Source organism: Ornithorhynchus anatinus, chromosome 13 (assembly GCF_004115215.2).
Source record: "Ornithorhynchus anatinus isolate Pmale09 chromosome 13, mOrnAna1.pri.v4, whole genome shotgun sequence".
Taxonomy (NCBI): domain Eukaryota; kingdom Metazoa; phylum Chordata; class Mammalia; order Monotremata; family Ornithorhynchidae; genus Ornithorhynchus; species Ornithorhynchus anatinus.
The window spans coordinates 31745853-31768119 of NC_041740.1; the positions used below are offsets into that span (position 1 = coordinate 31745853).

At 51.8% G+C, this 22267-nt stretch overlaps 3 protein-coding genes across 5 annotated transcripts in view; 1 reads left to right on the plus strand and 2 right to left on the minus strand.

Moving 5' to 3' along the window:
- Positions 1 to 3442, plus strand: part of DMTF1 (cyclin D binding myb like transcription factor 1) — a 35124-nt gene extending 31682 nt beyond the window's left edge. For all 3 annotated transcript variants that reach the window (XM_029077424.2, XM_029077423.2, XM_029077425.2), the window contains 3 exons: positions 108 to 494; positions 1787 to 1934; positions 2290 to 3442. In XM_029077424.2, coding sequence (XP_028933257.1) covers positions 108 to 494; positions 1787 to 1934; positions 2290 to 2414 — 660 coding nt within the window. In that variant the 3' untranslated portion in view covers positions 2415 to 3442. The remainder of the gene's footprint in view (positions 1 to 107; positions 495 to 1786; positions 1935 to 2289) is intronic.
- Positions 3438 to 15293, minus strand: TMEM243 (transmembrane protein 243). The gene is made up of 5 exons (XM_001507255.4): positions 15183 to 15293; positions 14170 to 14461; positions 8020 to 8070; positions 5629 to 5733; positions 3438 to 3877 (listed from the first exon to the last, which is right to left on the minus strand). The coding sequence occupies exons 2-5, from the start codon at positions 14245 to 14247 to the stop codon at positions 3755 to 3757; spliced, it is 357 nt and encodes a 118-aa protein (XP_001507305.1). The 5' UTR covers positions 14248 to 14461; positions 15183 to 15293; the 3' UTR covers positions 3438 to 3754.
- Positions 15294 to 17091: 1798 nt separating this feature from the next.
- Positions 17092 to 20887, minus strand: MEIG1 (meiosis/spermiogenesis associated 1). The gene is made up of 3 exons (XM_001507285.4): positions 20807 to 20887; positions 18439 to 18608; positions 17092 to 17314 (listed from the first exon to the last, which is right to left on the minus strand). Exons 2-3 carry the CDS (start codon positions 18574 to 18576, stop codon positions 17186 to 17188), a joined length of 267 nt encoding a protein of 88 aa, XP_001507335.1. The 5' UTR covers positions 18577 to 18608; positions 20807 to 20887; the 3' UTR covers positions 17092 to 17185.
- Positions 20888 to 22267: the final 1380 nt, after the last annotated feature.

The window sequence follows — 22267 nt, forward strand, 5'->3', positions numbered from 1 at the left end:
TCCCGAAACACCTCCGGCCTCTTGAGAAAGCGCGGCGGCGGCCAGCGTGGTCGGTCCCCGAAACAGGCCGGTGCCGACTCCAGTTGTTTGCGTTCTCTCCTCTACAGCCCGAACACCTGCTGAACCCAAGCGATAACGTCACGGTGCAGTGCCACCCACCCAGTGTCATCATCCGGACCGTAGCAGCCGAGGACCTCACGCCTTCCCTGTCCCAGGAGGAGCTGGCGGCGGTGGACGCGGACATTCAGCCGGACGAGTTGGCCGCCCCCCCAGAGACCCTGGAAGCAGATCCTTTCCCGGGGGAGCTGCACCGGGCCAAGCTGACTGATGGGGAGCCGTCCTTTACCGATGCTGTCGCCTCCAAGTTCAGTGACCGAGGCGGCGGCGAACTGATGGGTGGGATTGTGGTCCGAGCGGAGGAGGAGATCTCCTCTCCAGACCGCAAACGGGAAGAGGACCCTTCGTCAGCTTTAGCCGGTGCTTACGTTACTGAGGTGAGAGGCAGTGGGGAAGCCCAGAATATGGCCACCGTCGGAGGCATCGTGAGTTGAATGGCCGAATAAGAGCATTCAGCTCTCCACCGGGCGGCTCCCTCAACTTCCCACCAGGCCGCAGCTGTGCGTTTCCAGGGAGGGGTGTTGTGAGGTCAGCGGGGGCGGCCTGGACTAGATTGTGGCAGGGTCTGTTGTTTCCTTCCACCACCAGAGTGGGGTTGGGTCAGGTATGAGGGGTCAGTCTTAGAGAGAGGAACTAAGGAGGGATGCAGGGTCTCCACCCACAAACATCATGAAGGAATTAAAAGACACCATCCATCCCGACTGGTTGTCATTCACCTGGGCTGAATGGCAGGGGGCAGGACTAGGTGATCTAATAATGGGAAACAGCATGGCCTGATGGGAAGAGGAGAGGCCTATGAGTCAGGGGACCAGGGTTCTAATCCCAACGCTGCCAGTGGATCTTGGGCAAGTCACTTCACTTCTGTGCCGCTGTTTCCTCATGTCTAAAATGGAGATTAAATCCTACTCTGTCTTATTTAGACTGTGAGCCCCATGTGGGACAGTGCCTGTGTTTAGCCCAATTATCCTGTATCCACTCCGGTGCTTAGGGCAGGGCTTGACACATAGTGAGTGCTTAACAGGTACCATAATCATCATTATTATTACTAAAATATTATTATTACTAAAAGTAATATTAGCCATGGTGCTTAAGCGCTTATTTACTGTGTGCCAGGCACTGTGCTAAGCGCAAGAGAGGTATAAAATAATCAGATTGGACACAGTCCGTGCCCTACAGGGGATTCTCGATCCAAGGGGGAGGAAAAACAGATATCCCCATTTTACGGATGGGGAAACTGAGGCACTGGGAAGTCTAGTGACTTACCCATGGTCACACAGCAGACAAGTGGCAAAATCAGGATCATAAATTGGACCACCTGACTCCCAGTCCTGTGCTTTTAAGCCACACTGCTTCTCTGAAGGATCCTTCCCCTTTTGTGATCCCTAGTGTTTGTTGGCTATACACCACGTAACACAAACAGCCTCGCTCGGCCTGTTCCGGGGTCCATCGGAGTAGATGGGAGGAAGTTAGGCAGCGGAGGAAGGGAGGGGTCCAAGATGGTAGCCTTGACAATATCTTGTCCTGCCTCCACCCCCACTAGGCAGGGTGGGGCTACAAACAGTAAGGGGATTAGATTGAACTAGATTAGAACCCAGATCCTCTGACTCCCAAGCCCATGCTCTTTCCACTAAGCAGATGGCTCACTGTGTCTCCTGGGTAACTCCCACAGGACTTGGGGTCACCTACCATCGAGGAACAAGTCGACCAGTCAGCCATAGACGACGAGACTATACTCATTGTTCCTTCACCACAGGACTTTATCCAGGCAACAGACGACATAGACAACGAGTCCGTCTTACCTCTGACGACCCTAACAGGTAACCGGGGTCCCATTTTGCATTATCAGGTGCTCGCTGTTTCGATTTGAGAGCCTCCCTCGGGTTGCTGTTCGATGCGGTAGGATTTTCACCCCTAAACTCTACCCGTCCCGGTAGCCGAAGCTGTAATACGGTCCTTCTCCTTTATCTAAAAACCTTTACGTCAGAAGGTCATGTGGAAGAGTAGGCCACTGGTGTGTTGTATTCGTGTGCAGCGGCTTGCTTTCGCAAATGCCGGGGGCGGAGAGGGACTTGTTCCAGGCTGTTTTGCAGTAACCGTGCTCGATCAGGAATTCGGGGGTTGGGGGACGACAGCTCTTCATTTCACCGGACCCTAATCTGTAGCTCCTTCCAGATCCCATCCTCCAGCACCATGGCGAAGAATCCAACACGATCGGGTCGTCCTTGAACAGCCCCTCTTCTGATGACTCAAAGGATGTGGAAGACCTGGTCGGGTGTCATCAAGTTCTTTCTCAGTAACTCTGCAGTCTGGGCCCGGAAGCGCTGGGTGAAGCCCGTCTGAGGGTCCCCGCTCCGCCGCTGAGGGAGAGACCCCAGGGGCTCACCTTTCACCCTCCTAGCTTTCCATTGGCTCCAGGGCCTCAGAGCCACTCCCACGGTCGGCTGCCACCGAGGCTTTCCGTTGCCCCATTCTGGCAGCAACGACCCTGCCGGGAGGTCAGACGGCAGCTTTCTTAGCAGCGCGGCCGGAGCCCAGGGCGGAAGCAGGCCCGGAGGAGCAGCGGGGAAGGCGCCGGGCCCGCTGGGGAGGCCGTGCCGGCCCCTGCCTCCGGAGGAACGGCCTGAGACGATTCCGCGCGATTCTGAAACTAGGCCTGGCCCAAGGGGCCACCAGCTCGGGAGGGGCAGCTTCCGGGAAGAGGGAAGGAGCCGAATCCTTTTCGGGGGCCTGGCTCAGGCTTGCCCATTGCTGGCGATGGGAGCTGGGGTACAGGCTAAAAAAGCATTAACAAGTGCAGCGGCCCTCACTACAGATAGTTTTAAAAGGGAAAGATTGTACGGGGGAGCAACCGTCCCCTTTGCTCAGACCCCTCCCTCCGGCTCCCCCGACGGCACGGGCAACTTTCACTCTGCTTTTTAAGCAAGGCACAGGGCACAGCCGGATCGGCGCCCAAGGCCACGGCCGTTCAGCCTCAGAGTTGGCGGCCCGGGCTGCCTCTATGAGACCGGAAGAGTCCCAGGAGCCCCGGCCCCAGTCAGTCCATTCCCTGCCAAACTTTTAGCTGAGATCCATGAGGCGGGAGGGGCTCCTGGGAGTAGGAATCCTCTAGCAGTCACTACCCCCACCCCCCTGTATAAATTATTTTATTTATTACTGTAATTAGATCTTCACAATCAAAGTTGGTCTTCACTGTCTTATGTGGTTTTTTTTTTTTTGATTTTTTTGGTTAATGTGAAATTAAACTAGTTACAAGCGATGGATGGTTGCCTAGGGAACAAATAATTGCATATTCAGTTTAACACAAATAAAGGGTATTTGTCTTAGAGTTCGGAGATGTTTGTTATGTTGCCTCTGGGCAGTGTTACATGGGATACCATAAAAAAAAACACACACGTTTTCTAAAGTGAAGGGTAAATTGTACCATTCACTGTGGTAACAGTAACGCCTTATGAAGAAGATGCAGAAAGCCAGTCTTGAGAGGCCCAGTCTTCTCCCTTCAAGAGGGAGTTTAGTGTGCTGCTCTAACAGAGGTCACAGGGCAAGTCCCCCGGCCCAGTCTGTTCTGGCTTGGTGGGTCCGGGGCAGGCCGTGGCGTGGGGCCCAGGGGGCCGCAGTGAACCCAGGGAGGGATCCTGCCTCATTTTCCCACGTCGTGGAAATACAAGTTGGCACATATACACAGCATCACGAGAGAAAATAAAATATAGTAAATGAGATTCCTAAACTTGGGCTCCAGGTCTCCTTGTCGATACCAGTAGATCTAGGAAGGAAGAGCATGGTGATCAGGTGGGTCGAGCAGTCGGGCGATCACGTTCAACCTCTAAGAGGAACCGGACTTCCTCCCCCATTCTGAGCCAGGCAGTGAGTGGATGTTTCTGCTAATTTTCCTTTTCGTATTTGGAACAGGGCAGCCAGCAGAATTGCCATTGTTCTTGTCTGTCCGTCTCCCCCGATTAGACTGTAAGCCCGTCAAACGGCAGGGACTGTCTCTATCTGTTGCTGACTTGTTCATTCCAAGCGCTTAGTACAGTGCTCTGCACATAGTAAGCGCTCAATAAATACTATTGAATGAACTAAGGGAGGTGTTCCTCTCCCAACCCAGGAAGGCCCCTGCCCTACTCCTCGAGCTCCCTTTCCTGCTTTCTGGGACAAGAAAATGGCGGGACGAGGGCCGCTGTGAAGAAGCCAGGTAATAGGAACTGGGGACAGGAGTTGGGGGAAAGGAGGAGGAAAGCGGGGCAAGGATGGAAAATTAAACTAGAACCTAAGTCTTCGGCAAGAAGGTTAGTGTGGGGTCCACCACACATGGGGATGGGGCCACGGGTGTGTGGTCAGGGACCCCAGGGCGCAACCAAAGGCCTGCGAGTTGGCCTCTGCATCCATAAAAGGTGGCATCTCCATTCCCCTCTAGACTGCAAGCTCCTTATGGGCAGGGAACATGTCTCCAAGTCCATTATATACTCTCCTAAGCGCTTAGTACAGTGCTCGTCACACAGTAAGGGCTCAATAAATACCACTGATTGAATGATCCCTCCCTTGGGCCGTAGGCCAATTCAGGCAAGGCTGGGAGGAAGGGTATGTTCTTTCCTTGGTCCCAGGACCAAGTCCAAGAAGCTCTGAGTGGGGAGAGCAGGGGAAGACAGGCCAAGACAGGGCACCTGTCATTTGACTCCAGCGTGCCTCTGTTCCCTCAGCTGTAAAGTGGGGATTAAGAACTTAATTTTCCCCCACCAACCCCACTTAGCCTTTTAGTTCCATGTGGGACAGGGGCTGTGTCTGACCTGATTAATTTGTAACTACCCCAGTGCTTAGCTGAGTATTTGGCACAGAGCACAGACTGCACCACAGGTACAGGTACCTTCATCTCCTCTTTTTATCGTATTTGTTAAGCACTTACTTTGTGTCTAGCACTTTTCTAAGTCCTGGGGTAGATACAAATGAATCAGGCCAGATACAGTCCTTGTCCCACATGGGATTCATAGTCTAAGTGGGAGGGAGAACAGGCACTGAATCCCCATTTTGCAGTTGAGGAAACTGAGGCACAGAGAAGTTAAGGGACTTGCCCGAGATCACACAGCAGTCAGGTGGCGGAGTTGGAATTAGTACACAGGTCCTCTGGCTCCCAGGTTCCCAGTCCTGTGGTTTATCCACTAGGCCATGCTATCTTGAAGATAACCCATCCCTGGGGACCATCAGATGTGGATTCAGGATAAGAGATGGGCACAAGAAAGAGGAAAGGACTCATTATTAGACACACCCCACACCTGGGGCCCTGGTAAACCAAAAACAATCGTAATTATTATTTACTGTGTGCAGAGCACTGTATTAAGTGCTTGGGAGTGTACCCTGTAACAGTATAGCAGAGTTGACAGACAGGTTCCCTGCCCACAACGAGCTTACAGTAATGACAAATGAGAGATTTCCTCCCTTCTCCCTTGCCCAGGTTGAGCAGCCAGGGCTTGGTTTCATGGAGAAGACATGATTCCAATGTCCACTTAGGGTCATACTTACAAGAACGCAGGCAGTAATTGTACTCAAAGAGATGCAAACGGCAAAAAAGATATTCACTGGTTTTGGAGGTAGTTGCGGGAACACGAAAGCACTGATCAGAGTGACCTGTGTGGAGTGAGAGGCAAAAAAGCTGTTGGCAAGGCAAGCGTCCCCGAGGGTTGGCTTCCGTTGGGGTTCCAGAGACAATGATCTTCGGGTCCCAGAAGGGCTTGGACACTAGCCCAGCTCACCTTGAAGGCGGGATTTTTCTAAATGAAAATTCACTTCTCCCTCCTGAGTGATTAATCAGTCAGGCAATTTGTATCTTTTGAGCGCTTACTGTGTGCGGAGCACTAAGTGCTTGGGAGAGTACGATATAACGATTAACAGACCCACCCCCTACCCACATTGAGCTTACACTCTAGAGGATTAATTGGTGCTACTGTCCTTCCCCTCTCCCAGCCTTAACCTGGACATCACCCGGCCAAGCTACAGTTAGAGACGCCGAGAGCTTGGGGAGAGAAAGCTGAGTCCTGAACTCAAACACATCTCCCATGTACTGGTTACTGACCTCCAAAACAAATGGACTGAATTGTCCAGCTATCTGCGGAGGAATCGTGATCTCGAGGGAAGGTGCAGACCGCTCAAGCCAGATTACCTTGAAGTCTGAATGTGCTCACCCACCCAAAGAACTCGAAAGCCTCTTAAATGTCCATCCCTGTCTCTCTGGAGAAAGCCGTTATGGAAAAACCCACTGAGGAGGCCGCCTCATGTAGGTCAGTTCTGCATTTTGACTTACTGCAGCACTGGGATTTGGAGCTGCAAACACTGCAGAAATGCCCAGAATAATAGATTGCTGCTAGCATCCTGCAGCGCGGGGGGCCGTGCACGCCAACCGTCTAGTAGCAATGTGATGCGTACTCCGCTCTTCCTTTACCTTCCCTTCCCCTCCTCGCCCCCCATCTCTACCTTCAAAATAAACAAGCAAGTAGAGAAGCAGGGCATGGGGGCAAGTCACACTAGGGGACCTCTCCATTGCTGCCCGCCTCTAGCTCAGCACTGGAGTGTTAAGCCAGAGGGAGAGGATATAAGGCAAGCCAGAGGCCAGGGGCACTAGGTCCCACTGGTTTTATTGCTTAAATTGTGGCAGGGAAGGGAGGTGGCGAAGGATTGGAATTCAGCATCTCCCACTACTGCACTGCCCGGGACGGTCTGACCAACCGGACACCTGGGGGACACTTCACCACCCCACACCTAGCTCTAGTCCCACTGGCAGGGGCTGAATCCAACCGCGGGGTGGGCGCCCACAGAAGGGACGGTGAAGTGTCCCTCCACGTGTCCGGGCAGGGGGTTTCCTGGGTGGGTGGGGTACCCAGCCGCCCTCCCACTGACCCTGCTGAGAAGGGCTGGGAAGACGATGGGGCAGTGGAAGGGGCCTGGTTGAGCGGCAAGCTTCTCAGATGCAGAAATAGCTCCATGGACCCAGTGAGGGGAACGGTAGCCGAGGCCACCGATCCTTGGCCCCGAAGGTAGGACCCTGCCCGCGACGGCTCCTCGGGACATACCCGGTGGTGCTTTTGTAGGATGGCGGCTCACCCGCACCGAGGCCTCCGGCAGCTCCCCTGTTAGAGCGGAAACCCCCCGTAGGCAGGGAGCACGTCACTTCCTTGTTCTGTCCTGCCCAAGTGCCTGGTACAGTGCACTGCCCCGAGTGAAAGCTCAAGAAACGCTAATACTGATACTACTCAAGCCATGCAGCGCAGTACTCAGGCACTGGGGAGACATCCTGTGAGGCGCTGGAGGGCAGCCGGAGACATAATCTCTGGTAGAGACAAAGAGCTGTCGACCTGGCTCTGATACAGGCAAGGCCGCTTCCACCTTCCCCAGAAGCCATCGGACCCATTTCATTCGGTAGTTTGAGCCTCTGGCCACTGGCCCTAATCCAGGGAAGGGAAAGGAAGGAAAATCCAACCTTGCTTTGGAATTTGTTCACAGATGTAGTGTTCACAAATGTGGCCACGATGTGGGGGCGGGGCGGGGAGCTAGTGGTGCTGTGAGAGAGTGGACCATGGAGATGACAGGCTACCCCAAGAAGCACCAGGGCCTAATGGACAGAGCAAAGGCCAGGGAATCAGAGGACCTGGGTTCTAATCCCAGTTCTGCCACTTGCCTGCTATGTGACTTTGGGTGAGTCACTTAACTTATCTGAGCCTCGGTTACCTCATCTGAAAATGGGGAATTCAGTCCTTCCTACTTAGCGAGCCCCAGGTGGCATAGGGATGTCTGATCTGATCATCTCATGTCTGCCCCAGTACTTGGCATAAATTAAGCTCTTCAATGCTACGATGAATATTACTGCTACCCTCCCCTTCAGTGCGGGGTTCTCGGAGTAAAGAGGAACAAAACACTTACTACAACCAGGAGGGATGTTAAGCTGCCGACGACTAGGTTGATGATCCTATCCTGGAAGAGAAGGAAGTGACATGGGTCAGATATGCTCTACAACACAGTCAGACATGCTGTCCGCAACACAGGTCAGTCACACTCTCCATGCTTAGTACAGTGTTCTGCATACAGTAAGCTCTCAATCAATACTACTGGTTGAGATTAGCACAGACATCAACCACTGCCCCTTGCTGCCCAGCCTTCCCTTCGCTCCTCAGCCTCACGCTGCTATCCTGCTGCATCGGAATACATACACAGTCATACATACTCCCCACACCACACATCCCCTCTCCGCCCCCCAAAGCCAGCAGTAAGAGTGTAAGTTCTGCAGGGAGGAAGATGGTATTTGTGAATTGCTTTTTAAGTGTCAATATGGAGGGAGGGAGGAAGTAGGCAGTGGAGACAGCAGCGGTCGGCTGCCCGGGGCCAAACCCACACTTGCTGCCAGCTCCACCTGCCCTGGAGTCCAGGCACACTGGAAGAAGGGAGGGCAAAAGTGGAGGGGAGGGGTTTACAGGGCCCCCAGTGGGATCAAGAGGGAACCCTGAAGTTCAGCCAAAACCCATCCGATTGCTGGTTTGGGAACCGAAAGCCGGCCCTCACGCCACCCCCACCACTCATTTCTGGCTCTGAGCCTCAGAGGCTTCACAAGCCAGGAGTTCAGCACGGACAAAGGACACATGCATGTAGGTGTGTGCGAATGCGGGCATGCGCACACACACACGCACACACACAGACCCCTCACCTCACCCCCTTACAAAGTAGGTCTCGCTCTGGGTCCATCTAGCCCTGACCCCTTTCTTCCTCTGCCCCACTAGTGGACATCGCTCACCCTCCCCCCACCCCCCTCCCCCAGGTGTTGTCTGTTGCTTCAGCCCACGGTGTACGCCGTGAACTAGTTGGTTTTCAACTCGCTTCTTCTCGGGCCTGGGGGGCTGCAGAGACATACGGAAGGGACGTGTGGGGGCGAGAAGAAATTGAGTTTACAGTGGAAGGAAACTTCGTGACCAACTGCCTGAACACCAGATTCCATAAACACACACACATACAGAGGCAGGAAAGCCACCCAGGCACTTGCAATATTTTTAGAGATCTTTTCCGGCACCTGCTCCTAAACAAGTGTGAGGTTCCTGGAGCTTCTGGAGTGAGGGAAGCCATAAAAACGCAAACACAGACACAGAGGCTGGAAAGTCACACATGCACTTGCAATATTTTTAGAACTTTCTTCCAACACCTGCCCCTGAACAAGTGTGAGGTTTCTGGAGGGGGAGGAAGCTGTAAAAACACAAACACACACATTCGTATTCTCTCTCTCTCTCTCCCTTTCCCTTCTCTTCCCCCCACCCCCCCCAACTCGGCCTCCTCAACAGGGTTCCAGAGTCCAAAGTTCCTCTCCAAGACCTCAGGCCAGAGAAGCAGCCCTTCTGGCCCAGGCTGGCGGCCCCTCCCCTGACCCAACTCTCACAATGCCCCACCTAGACACCAAGGGTTCAGGGAGATTGCCCAAGCCTCTCCTTCCACTCGCGCACAATAGCTTTGCTCCCTGAGGTCGAGTACCCTCCCACACTCCTATATCCCCCATGTCCTGGCTCAGTTGACGGATGCCCCTCCAAAGCTTCTCCGTTTTGCCCCGACGATGTGATTTCTGCCCAAGTGAGGCAGACAGGACCTCAGGGGATTCTCAAAACAGAGCCCAAGCAGAGGATGGGTGAAACAAAAGTGGTTCAGGCCCCCTAAAGATCATCGCCTGCCCCAAGTAATGGGGCCGAGAGGGGGAGTGGGAAAGACAGTGACTCGGGATCCCTTCCGAGCCACCACACCAAACCCTAATGGCTCCTTGATCCCTCGCCTTAAGACTGTGAGCTCCTTGAGAGAAGGAATCGGGTCTACCAGCTTACTGAACACTCCCAAGCACTCAGCACAGTGCCCTGCACACAGTCAGGACCCAATAAGTACACTGATTTAAGAGGCTCCCCACGATTCTCTCTTGTAACAACCTCTGGGAAAGCCAGGAATTATTCTCCCTGTTTCTAAGGGGAAGATAGGTCCAGGAGAGTGATTTGCCCAAGGCCCAGGACAAGGCAGAGGCAGGAGAGGGTAGCTTGCCTCACTCAGTCCAGGTCTCAGCCTTCCCTAAGCCAGCTGGCCTTCCCGCGCCCAAATGAGCATCAGTCATTACCCACCCATCCGCCCATCCAATGGTGGTCCAACCGGCCAGGGTTGTCTCCCACAGTGACTCCAGAGGACTCTCGGGGGAACAGCGTGATGGGCTTGTGCTTGACCTCCAACCTCGTGGTTAGGAACAGCCCAGATGGCACCTCTCGCTTGTCTCCTAGTCACCCGTCCCTACGGAACCAACTCTCTGAGGTCCTCTAACAGATGACTCTCATTAAACTGGTTTCAAAGATAGAGCATACATCTTCAAAGTGAAGTAAAGGTGAAGAATGAAGACGAGGTGGCTGGACTAGGGGTGGACTAGGAGTCGGGGGACCTGGGTTCTATCCTGACTCCCCATTTGCCTGCTTGTGATCTTGGGCAAGTCACCACTTCTTTGGGCTTCAGTTTCCTCATCTATAAAATGGGGACTCAATGCCTGTTCTTCCTCCCCATAAGACTGTGAGCCCTGTGTGGGGCAGGGATGGTGTCTGACCTCATTATTCTGTGTCTACCCCAGTGCAAGTGCTTAATTAATATTGCAATTATTATTATTATGCCTCAACTCTTCCTTTAATGGGCCCATCTTTCCTGAGTTTAACTAAACCCTTCTAGAATCCCTTCTCCCCCCTCCAGCTTAAACAAAACACCCCCCCCCAGTCCACCGGACAATTGGATTTGAGAGAAGTAGGCAGCCATCTTGTGTATTAAGGCTCATTTCCCTGCCTCCAGGGAAAACGGAAGGCGGACCTGCGATTTCAAAATGTTTAACGGAGTTACCACAGAACTATTCCTTCTTGAAGACTCCAGTTCCCTCCCTCCCACTCCAGCCCCCACCTCCTCTGCCCAGCATTTGAAAGTACTGCATCTTCTTTCGTGAGTTGTTTAAAGCTGAACCACCAAGGGAGCACAATTTTAGAGAAAAAGATGCAGATGACCCTGGGAAAAAAAATCAGGGAGGAGACAAAGTATTTCAAGCCCTCTGACTACTGTCATCATCGAGATGGCCTCAGACACACTTTGGGGATTCCCAACTGGCAAGAACGTACAGTGTAAGCACTCTGTGGGCAGGAGAAGTGTCACTTCTGTGGTTAGCGAGAGTGACTCCAATTTTTATTATTTGACCACAGGAGCAACAAGGCCAAAAGTGACTCCATCTTGTATTATTTGACCTAGTTAGAGTCAGACAGTTATGTCTGTCTAAGGTGGGCAAAGACCACATGTGCACTTTATAATGTGGCACTCCTGCCTATTTTTTTAATGGTATTTGTTGAACGCTTACTGTGTGCCAGGCACTGTACTAAGCACTGGGATAGATAGAACTCTGTTAGGTTGGACAGAGTTCCTGTCCCATATAGGGCTCACAGTCCTAATCCCCATTTTACAGATAAGGTAGCCGAGGCGCCAAGAAGATAAGTGACTCGCCCAAGGTCACCCAGCAGACAAGCTGGCTCATTGTACTCCATGCCTAACAGGAAAGTGATAGTCAGGGATGTGAGTGTGCAAGTGGCACGGCACAAGCCACTAATACTAACACCAATTCCTCTGCACGGTTGTCGATCCTGAGGCTCATCCGTCTCTCGTGACTAGAGCCTGTCCACTTACATCCATCATGATTCTGCATTCTCTACACCACTTCTCCCCTCCACTGACTGATCGATCAGGGCAACTGACGGAGAGTTGAGGGTCCTGGAGTTTATTTTACGTAAACAACTGGATGACTCTAGATATGAAAACTACAACAGTTGCCAATAGATAGAGCAGGGACCTGGGACTCAGATTGACTTGGGTCCTAATCTTGGCTCGGCCACTTGTCTGCTTTGTGACTTTGGTCAAGTCACTTAATTTCTCAGTGGCTCGGTTACCTCATCTGTAAAATAGGGATTGGGTCCAACCTGATTACCTTATATCTACTCCAGTGCTTAGAACATTGTCTGATTACTTTATATATTCTCCAGTGCTCAGAAAGTGCCTGACACGTAGTAAGCACTTAATGAATAACATTTAAAAAAAATGTAATCAACATTCTGATTTAGCTAAACCAACTTGGTGCTTTATTTGGCCATTTTAGGGAAGAAGTTGGGAGTGGGAAGGAAGCACAGTAATTCAACCCACTTCTTGAGAAGCAGCGTGGCCTAGTGGAAAGAGCATGGGCCTGGGAGTTCTAACCCCGACTTCGCCACTTGTCTGCTCTGTGACCTTGGGGAAGTCACTTCACTTCTCTGTGCCTGTTTCCTCACCGGGAAAATGGGGATTACAACTGTGAGCCCCATGTGGGACAGGGACTGTGGCCGACCCAATTATCTTGTATCTTCTCTGGCGCTTAGTACGATGCCTGGCACAGAGTAAGTGCTTAACAAATACCACAGTGATTATAACATTATTATTATTGCTAATAATAATAATAACAATAATAAGATGAGCCAAGCAGCACCCACTGCCGGGACCCTGGTGACAGATGGTGTATTAAAGTTCATGAGGTGGGAACTCAGAGGAGCACAGTGTTTTCTACTTTCCAGACAGCCTCCTCTGCTCCAGGGTGTAGTGGTACCTCGCACTCGAACCCACCTGCTTTCTCCATCCCCTAGCTCTCGCCATTCCCTTGGCCTGGAACTCTCCCCCACCCCCAACACATCCTGCAGACCACAGTTCTCCCCTCATTCTAATCTCTCCTTAAATCCCACCTCCTCCGAAGGGTTTTCCCCAATTCAGTTCCCAGTACCCTGAGCCATATCATCTCTTCGGTCAACTCTAGTACTTATGAGCTTATTTACATTCTGTTACTGACCTCTTGATTTCTAAAGATCTTCATGTTTGTCTCCCCTGTTACAGTGTCAGTTCCTCGTGGACAGGGACAGGGAACATGTCACTTCATCACGCCATACTTCCCAAACACTTGATTTAGTGCTGTCTCTCCAGGAGTGTCTTAATGGCCAGTACCTACCCTGAATCCTCCGTCCTTAACACCAAGGAAACTGTGGGACGCTAACTTTGATTCCTGAACCAGCTAATTGTCTCACCAGAGTCCAGTAAGCATTCACTGTTCACACAGCCAGCCTCTTATCTGTGAATTTTAGTGTCCGCCTAGCAGGGATACAGTGTCTCCTAACTATATTGTTACTACACCTCTTGACTGTAAACTCCTTGTGGGCAGGTAACGTGTCTATCCACCCTGTTCTGTTGTACTCTCCCGAGCATTTAGTACAGTACTCTGCACACAGAAAATTCTCAGTAAATACCATTAGATTGATACTCTGCCCTCCCAAGCCTTTTTAAGAGTGTTCTTCACATAACAGGCACTTTATAAGAACTATTGACTGATAGTTCAGATAGTTAAATAAAAATCTCAGAATACCAAATCCAGGGTCTGTCCCAATCAGCTATCTACCAGAGCTCTTTCCGGGTTTGCCAAACAGCGTTAGTCCCAGCACCCAACAAAGCCGAGTCCTTCGAGAGATCTGAAGCCTACTAAAGGACCCTTCGCACCCTAGATAAGCAGAGCCCACGGAGAAGTCGGAATCTGAAGTAGAAGCAGAGTGGAAGCCTCTTGGGTTTCTTCGGCCGAGGCGCCGGGACGTCTGAAGTACTATACCAGAGGGCTGGAGGACCAACAGAACAACAGGACAGTGTTCGAGCCACATGGACACCGGCACTTGGGAGAGCGCCGCCCATTTCCCCAATAGGAGGTCCAGGCGGGGGCCTAGGCCCCCGCACCCACACCTCCCTTTGGCAAAGACCTTGGCCAACCTCACTCTGGAGTGTTTGGCCTTTGGCTGATGCAAGCACTTCCCGAAAGAGGCAGTGTCGGGGATTCCAGGGCTCCTCGTGAAGTGGGTCTTTAATCCCCGCCACCCCCACTTCTGTCCTCTCCGGTACTGGCTGGGAGCCAAGGAGGAGGCAGAGGGGGACGGAGAAAGAGGTGTCCAGAGAACCGATCCTCGCTCGGTCTGGTTCACGACTCACCCTGGCTGAAGTTTCTCCGAACAGGGGCCTGTTGTCCAGACCACTAGTGCCATAGGTCCTGGTGGTAAACTCCTCCATGTTTTGGGTCCTGCTCCGGAACCGAAGGGGGACGGTTTCCTCGCTGGCTCTCCCCACGCTGACGGTCTCAGCACCAAGCCATCCCTATCTCCGGGGTGCTCCGGCGCAAGGCATGGGGAGGCGAGCTGTTCACGGAAGGCGCATGGCTGGTGCCTCGGGGGAGTCCCCTCTGGCAGGTGGGGCGAGGGTTCTCTCGGTCCAAGAGCAACTGGGCCTTGGGGAAAGAGCATGGGGCTGGGAGTCAGGAGACCTGAGTTCTAAGGTGGGGTCCACCACTTACCTGCTGTGTGACCTCGGGCAAGTCCCTTTGCTTCTCTGTGCCTCAGTTTCTTCATCTATAAACTGGGGATTAAAAGCTGTTCTCGCTCTGCTTTGGGACAGGGACTGTCTCGGATCTGATTACACTCTATCCCAGTGCTTGGCACGCAGTAAGTACTTCTTATCATCGTCCTTATTTTTCCTCTCAAAGCCCTTTCTCCAAACCTCTGCTCGCTCCTTTCCATGAGGCTGCTGCAGAGAGGGGAAGGAAGCAGAGCCCACATGGACCAGTGGTGCACTTACTAAGTGCAGAGCACTGTCCTAACGACTTAGAAGAGTGCAATCCTGGAGAGAGGATCCCTCTCCCAGGGAAACTGGCAGTGTTGCCTCCTAACTGATGGGAATCTCTCCCTTTCTCTTTTCTCTCTCAAAGTCAGAGTCGCCCCGTTTCTGGACCTGTTGGCAGATATTTCCAAGGAGCACAGAGTTGGGGTGAAGCGGGGAGGGAGTAATGATGACCATAACATCTCTCAACAACCAGTCGGGCACCGGTTCGAGCCCCAAGGGTGGCCGACCCCTTCCCCACGCCAAAAAACAAACTGTTTCAGCAGAGGCGACCGAGTGCCCGAAAGCGACGCAACCCACCACGGTGCCCCCCAAAGTCACCAAGTACAAACCAGAGCGGCGGCCGCGGCCAAGTCGACTTCGCTTCGTCTGGAGAAACAGCGTGGCTTACTGGCAAGAGTCCGGGCTCGGGAGTCAGAGGACGTGGGTTCTAATCCCGCCTCGGCCCCTGGTCTGCTGCGTGACCTTGGGCAAGCCGCTTAACTTCCCTGGGCCTCAGTGACCTCCTCTGTAAAATGGAAGTTAAGACTGTGAGCCCCACGTGGGGCTGATTACCTTGTAACTACTCCGGGGCTCAGAACAGTGCTCGGCACATAGTACGCGCTTAACAGATATCATCGTCATTATTATTAAGAGTCTCCCGGGCCGGGGGGGCGGGGCCCATTCATTTATTCATTCGTATTTATTGAGCGCCTACTGGGTGCAGAGCACTGTACTAAGCGCTTGGGGCGACAGGCTGCGGGGGGGTGGGGGGTCTGACTCCTTCCCTCCCTCCCTCCCTCCCTCCCTCCACGGAGGCACCCAAACCGTCCTTCTCGGGGATCTGCAGCGGGCTCGGAGGCCCGGGAGCCAGAAGATCTGGGTTCTAATGGCTTGCCGGCTGGGTGACCTTGGGCGAGTCACTTAACTTCTCGGCACCTCCTTTTCCGTCACCTGCAAAAAGGAGGTGGGGAGGGGGCTGGGGAAGAAGGAGGGGACGAGCTGGCCGTCGGCGCTGAGATGGCGTGGGGGCGGCCTTGTCCTCCTCCTCCTCCTCCAGGTCCCCCGGCGCTTAGCCCAGCGCGAGGGCGGTGGGAGGCGCTCGGCCCCAGCGGGGTGGGTGGGGGGTGGGAGGGAGGGACGCCAACCTGGTCTGGGTGGACGGGCTGCTCCGGGCGGCCGCGGGCCCCCGGCATCCCGGGCCGGCGGGGGGCAGCGGCCCCCGGGCCCCCGGGCCCCCCTCGCTCCCCTTCCCGTTGCAGCGGCTCCGTCCGTCCGGGCGGTGGGCGCGGCTACAGCGCGCGGGGCGGAGGGGCGAGCGGCCCGCGACCACCGCCGCCGCCGCCGCCGGCCCGTGGCCCCCTCCGCCCCCCTCCATCCCTCCGCCCCCCTCCATCCCTCCGCCCCCCTCCATCCCTCCGCCCCCCTCCATCCCTCCGCCCCGTGACGTCACGCCGCCGCCGGCCAATGGCGCGTCCCGCCTCCCCTCCTCCCTGGAATCGGTCCCCTCCTCGTCACCACGGCAACGGCCGTCGCTGGGAGGGGGGCAGGCTCTCTTCCACTGGGGGGGTTCGACAGGCCCGGACTGTGTGCTGAAAGAGCACCGTGCTAAGCGCCGCGGGAGATAGAGAAGCACCGTGGCTCAGTGGCAAGAGCCCGGGGCTTGGGAGTCAGAGGTCGTGGGTTCGAATCACGCTTGTCAGCTGTGTGACCGTGGACGAGTCACTTAACTTCTCTGTGCCTCAGTGACCTCATCCGTTAAATGGGGATTAAGACTGTGAGCCCCACGTGGGACAACCCGATTCCCCTACGTCTACCCCGGCGCTTAGAACAGTGCTCTGCACATAGTAAGCGCTTAACAAATACCAACATTATTATTATTAAGAAGGAGGAGGTTCTGTAAAACATTTCTAAGGTGAAAAGCCCTCAAAGCCAGACGCTCATTCTGTCCTCATGTGCTCTCTGAAGCTGCAGTTTTAGAGAGGGGGCCTGCTACTGGCGAAGGGGCGAAAGAGTTGGTGGATCTCCTTGGAGACCAGCCAGGAGGACCAGGTGAAAATAATAAGGGGTGGGAAGTGGAAAAGTCAGGCAGGGCGGCAAACACAATGGCTGGGAAAAGCCCAACAACGATGATTCCAAGATACGCTCTAATAATGTAACATGGCCATCACCTCAAAGAGTGCTCAGAGTTCGACAATTTCTCAGAATCTCGCCATAGTCCCTCGTCCAGGTCGGGTTAGTGAGAGGGCTTATCAGACTCACTACAGGTTAAGATCAGATTTACTTTCACAAACATATACGGTTTTAACATGAAATGACATTTTTTATAAATAGCATATAACTCAAGGAGGAAGTATTAATAAGCATAAACTTTCACTTTCTGGACTTCTTTGTCTTCGCATTCCCTCTGTTTGTTGTAATAGTAGAAAGTATTGTCTCTTCTCTGAAGTTTCTTCACATACCCTGTCTCTGGCCAACGATCTACCTGCAAAATTTTGAAAAGTATTATATTCCTGGAAGAATCTGGAATATTTGGGGGAAGGATTTATATTTCAGTACTACTGCCTAAAAGAGAAAGGCAAAGTTCTGTGAAAGATGGAGCTCTTGTGGGAAGGAATTTTACACCGTGATAATTGTGGGGGTTTTTTAGCATTTACTATGTGTCAAGCACTGTGTTATACATCGGGTTACATACAGAATAATCAAATTGGACACAGTCCCTGTCCCATCCCAGGCTGAGGGAGAGGGAGAAGAGCTATTTGACCCCCATTTAAGAGATGAGGAAACTGAGGCACAGAGAAGTTAAGTGACTTGCCTAAGGTGACACAGCGGGCAAGGAGGAAGATGACCCTGCATGCACCTCCTCCTCACCCCCTGACTCCCAGAGACTTTCCCTTCTGGATTAGGTTTGAAAAGGGAACAGGAATCGGCTGCCAGGTTTTAACAGTTCTGGAAGTACCCTGCTGGCACATAGCCTCGGGGAAGGTGCCAAGAGCAAAAAGTGAGGATACCCCTTCTTGGTGGATTTGAAAAACTGCTTTGGAAAAGGAAAACTATTTTGCTCTTGGCATTCTGCCCAACCTGACCAACAGTTGTAGGGTAGGATATAAAATGTTTAAAGCGAAATTTTAAAAATTTAGTTAGGAAGTTTGTAAAGTCTGAAATGGAACTAGGGAATTCCCAGAACCCTCTGGGGACAATGACACATGGTCAGAAAATGTTACCTGTGGTAGCAGGAGAAGCCCAGGACGAGGAACTCCTTTCCCAAGGTAGGGGTGAGTGGACGGTAGTTTGTCCAGAACCGCTCTCCTCCCCCAAACCAGACTTTCTTGCCCTTCCTCACCCTGATTGCTCCCAATCTCTGCCCTGATCTGAATACATCTCACAGAACTTGGGTTCCCACTTGGCCTTCCCCTCCTGTCCCAGCGATGAGGAAAGGGAACGCTTCTACCAACTCTATTGTATTATACTCTCCCAAGTGCTTAGTACAGTGCTCTGCACATTCTAAGCACTCAATAAGCATCACCGACTGATGACTTTCTGGGTTCTTTTGCCTCCTCATTCTCTATTTCCTGGCATTATGAAATCCCGTTAAAAGCTAGCCCTTACCATAGCAACTTGTCTCACTTGTTTGTATTCTATTTCATCTCGATACCCTGCTTGCTGAAATCTGTACAGATTCTCTATCTCGTCTGACCACTTCTTAGCACGACTTATTGATTTTGGTTTGACGTCTGGGGTGGCCATGGCTGCAGGAATTTCACCATCGGTCTTTTTTCCTGCAAGACGGTATAAAAAATGTTAATGTGCAATTGAAAGAAGTGACATGATGTTGATTTTTTTCACTAGAAAAAACGGAATGAATCGTTTTAAAATCTACTGTGTAGATTTTTAAAAATGAGTTTAAAAGTCAGGTTTTAATCACTGCCTCCAATCAATAGATCTCCCTTAGATAGGCTTGTCCTAAAAGTCTCAAAATATGGAAATTCCCACCAAGCTTTAATTTTAGTCTTTCAAATTCATCTTCTTAATTTTAGACTTTAGAAAAATTCACACTTTAAACAGTTTTTTTTTCTTCAACAACTGAGAAATGAGCCAACCTGGAAACTGTTGTTTTAGAAGGCACATATTTTAAAGTAAGGAAGCTTTTTAAAACAAAAGACTGTAAGTTATGTTCATCAGATGAAGTTAGAAAAGTGAATTCCAACTTGGCAATGCTTTATGCCTTTTCTTGGAAAATCTGAAACACTTAGCTTTCAGCCTTCCAAAGCTAGCAATTGAAATTACACTCAGAATCACGGAGTAAAAGCTAGACACTCTGCTCCAAGCCTGGTGTTTTTACACAATATGTAAATTTCTGAGTCAAAACTACCACTTTTTACTTCAAAGGAAAAATGTCAAAACACCACGCCACCATTCCATTTGACTGTGCTCCACATCTCACTTTTCTCAGTGCTGTCCATAGGAAAGGGAGAGTAAGATTTATTTTTTTTTCCGCTCCTTCTTTCCCCTTCCTTGCTCCTGGGAATTTGGAATTTTTTTTTCTTTATCCCTTCCTTGGAAAGACCCAAGCAACCCTGGTCCATTTGCTCAGTCGCCATTCCACCCAGGCCTGTTATCAGATCAGTGTATGTTCCACAACTGGCATATACAGTCCAGGAAAGCCCCTGGAGTATGAGTACAGTAATTGATGTAATACTTTTTCTGAAGTCCTTATTGTTCCCACAATGAAAGACAGTGTGGCCTAATGGAGAGAGCGTTGGTTGGGAGACCAAAGGCTGAGCCCCCTTTCCTCTGCTCCCCTTCCCCTTCCCCTACCCTTTTCTCCTCCCCCTTCCCCTCAGCACTGTGCTAATTTGTGTATATTATTTATTACCCTATTTATTTTGTTAATGAGGTGTACATCCCCTTGATTCTATTTATCTCGATGATGTCTTGTTTTTGTTTTGTTCTGTTTTGCTTTGTTGTCTGTCTCACCCGGGTAGACTGTGAGCCCGTCACTGGACAGGGCTGGTCTCTATCTGTTGCCCAATTGTCCATTCCAGTGCTCTGCAGTCCAGTGCTCTGCACAGAGACAGCGCTCAATAAGTACTATTGAATGAGTGAATTTCTCTTGATGATGATGTCTCGTTTTGTTCTGTTTTGCTCTGCCGTCTGTCTCCCCCGGTTAGACTGTGAGCCCGTCACTGGGCAGGGCTGTTCTCTTATCTGTTGCCCAACTGTCCATTCCAGTGCTCTGCAGCCCAGTGCTCTGCACATAGTCAGCGCTCAATAAATACTATTGAATGAATGAATTTCTCTTGATGATGTTGTCTCGTTTTGTTCTGTTTTGCTCTGCCGTCAGTCTCCCCCTGTTAGACTGTGAGCCCGTCACTGGGCAGGGCTGGTCTCTATCTGTTGCCCAATTGTCCATTCCAGTGCTCTGCAGTCCAGTGCTCTGCACATAGTCAGCGCTCAATAAGTACTATTGAATGAATGAATTTCTCTTGATGATGATGTCTCGTTTTGTTCTGTTTTGCTCTGCCGTCTGTCTCCCCCTGTTAGACTGTGAGCCCGTCACTGGGCAGGGCTGGTCTCTATCTGTTGCCCAATTGTCCATTCCAGTGCTCTGCAGTCCAGTGCTCTGCACATAGTCAGCGCTCAATAAGTACTATTGAATGAATGAATTTCTCTTGATGATGATGTCTCGTTTTGTTCTGTTTTGCTCTGCCGTCTGTCTCCCCCTGTTAGACTGTGAGCCCGTCACTGGGCAGGGCTGGTCTCTATCTGTTGCCCAATTGTCCATTCCGGTGCTCTGCAGCCCAGTGCTCTGCAGCCCAGTGCTCTGCACAGAGTCAGCGCTCAATAAATACTATTGAATGAATGAATATCTCTTGATGATGTCTCGTTTTGTTCTGTTTCGCTCTGCCGTCGGCCTCCCCCGATTAGACTGTGAGCCCGTGAGCCCTGTTTTTCTGGGGGGGTTGGGGGTGCTCACCCCGGGGATGCGCTCTCCGTCGGGGCTCCGCCGCTCTCAGCCAACGGCCGCGCCGCGCGCGCGCGCCGTCTCCTAGCAACGGGCCGAGCCGGGGGGGAGGGGGGCGCTCTGCCCCGCGGGATTAGAACCCACGACCTTGGAAAGTTGCAAAGTACAATGCGGCAACAGATAACAATAATGGCGGTATTTCTTAAGCGCTGACTATGTGCAGAGCGCTGTCCTAAGCGCTGGGGGAGATACAGGGTCATCAGGTTGTCCCATATGAGGCTCACAGTCTCAGTGCCCATTTTACAGAGGAGGTCACTGACCCACAGAGAAGTGAAGCGACTTGCCCACACTCATACATCTGACAAGTGGCAGAGCCGGGATTCGAACCCATGACCTTCTGACTCCCCAACACGGGCTCTTTCCACTGAGCCACGTGTTAAGCGCTTACTATGTGCCGAGCACTGTCCTGAGCGCTGGGGGAGATACAGGGTCATCAGGTTGTCCCACGGGAGGCTCCCAGGCTTCATCCCCATTTGACAGAGGAGGTCGCTGAGGCCCCGAGAAGTGAAGTGACTTGCCCAAAGTCACACCGCTGACAGGTGGTGGAGGTGGGATTACAACCCATGACCTCTGACTCCTAAGCCCGGGCTCTTTCCACTGGCCACGTTGCTTCTTGTCCATTCCAATCGCTTAGTACGCTGCTCTGCAGATAGGAAGTGTTCAATAAATACCATTGAATGAATAGAGACAACTCCGGTCCACAGGGGCTCACAGTCTGGAAGCGGGGGGGAGAAGGACGTCAAAAGAAGTAAACGGGCCTCAGTAGCATCATTATAAATAAATAGAATTATAGATATATACACATCATTAATAAAAATACATAGAATTAGAAATATGTACACATATACACAAATAATGCTATTTGTTAAGCACTGGGGTGGATACAGGCAAATTCATTCATTCATTCATTCAATCGTATTTATTAAGCGCTTACTCTGTGCAGAGCACTATACTAAGCGCTTGGAGTGTACAATTCGGCAACAGATAGAGACAATCCCTGCCCAGTAATGAGCTCACGGTTTAAACGGGGGAGACAGACAGCAAAGCAAAACAGAACAAAACAAAACAAGCAGTCTAGCGCAGACATCATCAACATAAATAGAATCATAGAGATATACACATCATGAACAAAACAAATAAGGTAATAAATATATAAAAATATGCAAAGTGCTGAGGGGAGGGGAAGGGGCAAATGGGCTGGACATGGTCCCTGTCCCACATAGGGCTCAAAGTCTTAATCCCCATTTTGCAGATGAGGTAACTGAGGTACAGGGAAGGTAAGTGACTCACCCAAAGCCACACAGCATCAGAACCCATGACCTTCTGACGCCCAGGCCCACGCTCCGTCCGCTACGCCATGCTGCTTCTGCTTCTGCTTCTGGATCCAATCTGAGTCAGGAAAGAAGTCGAGTC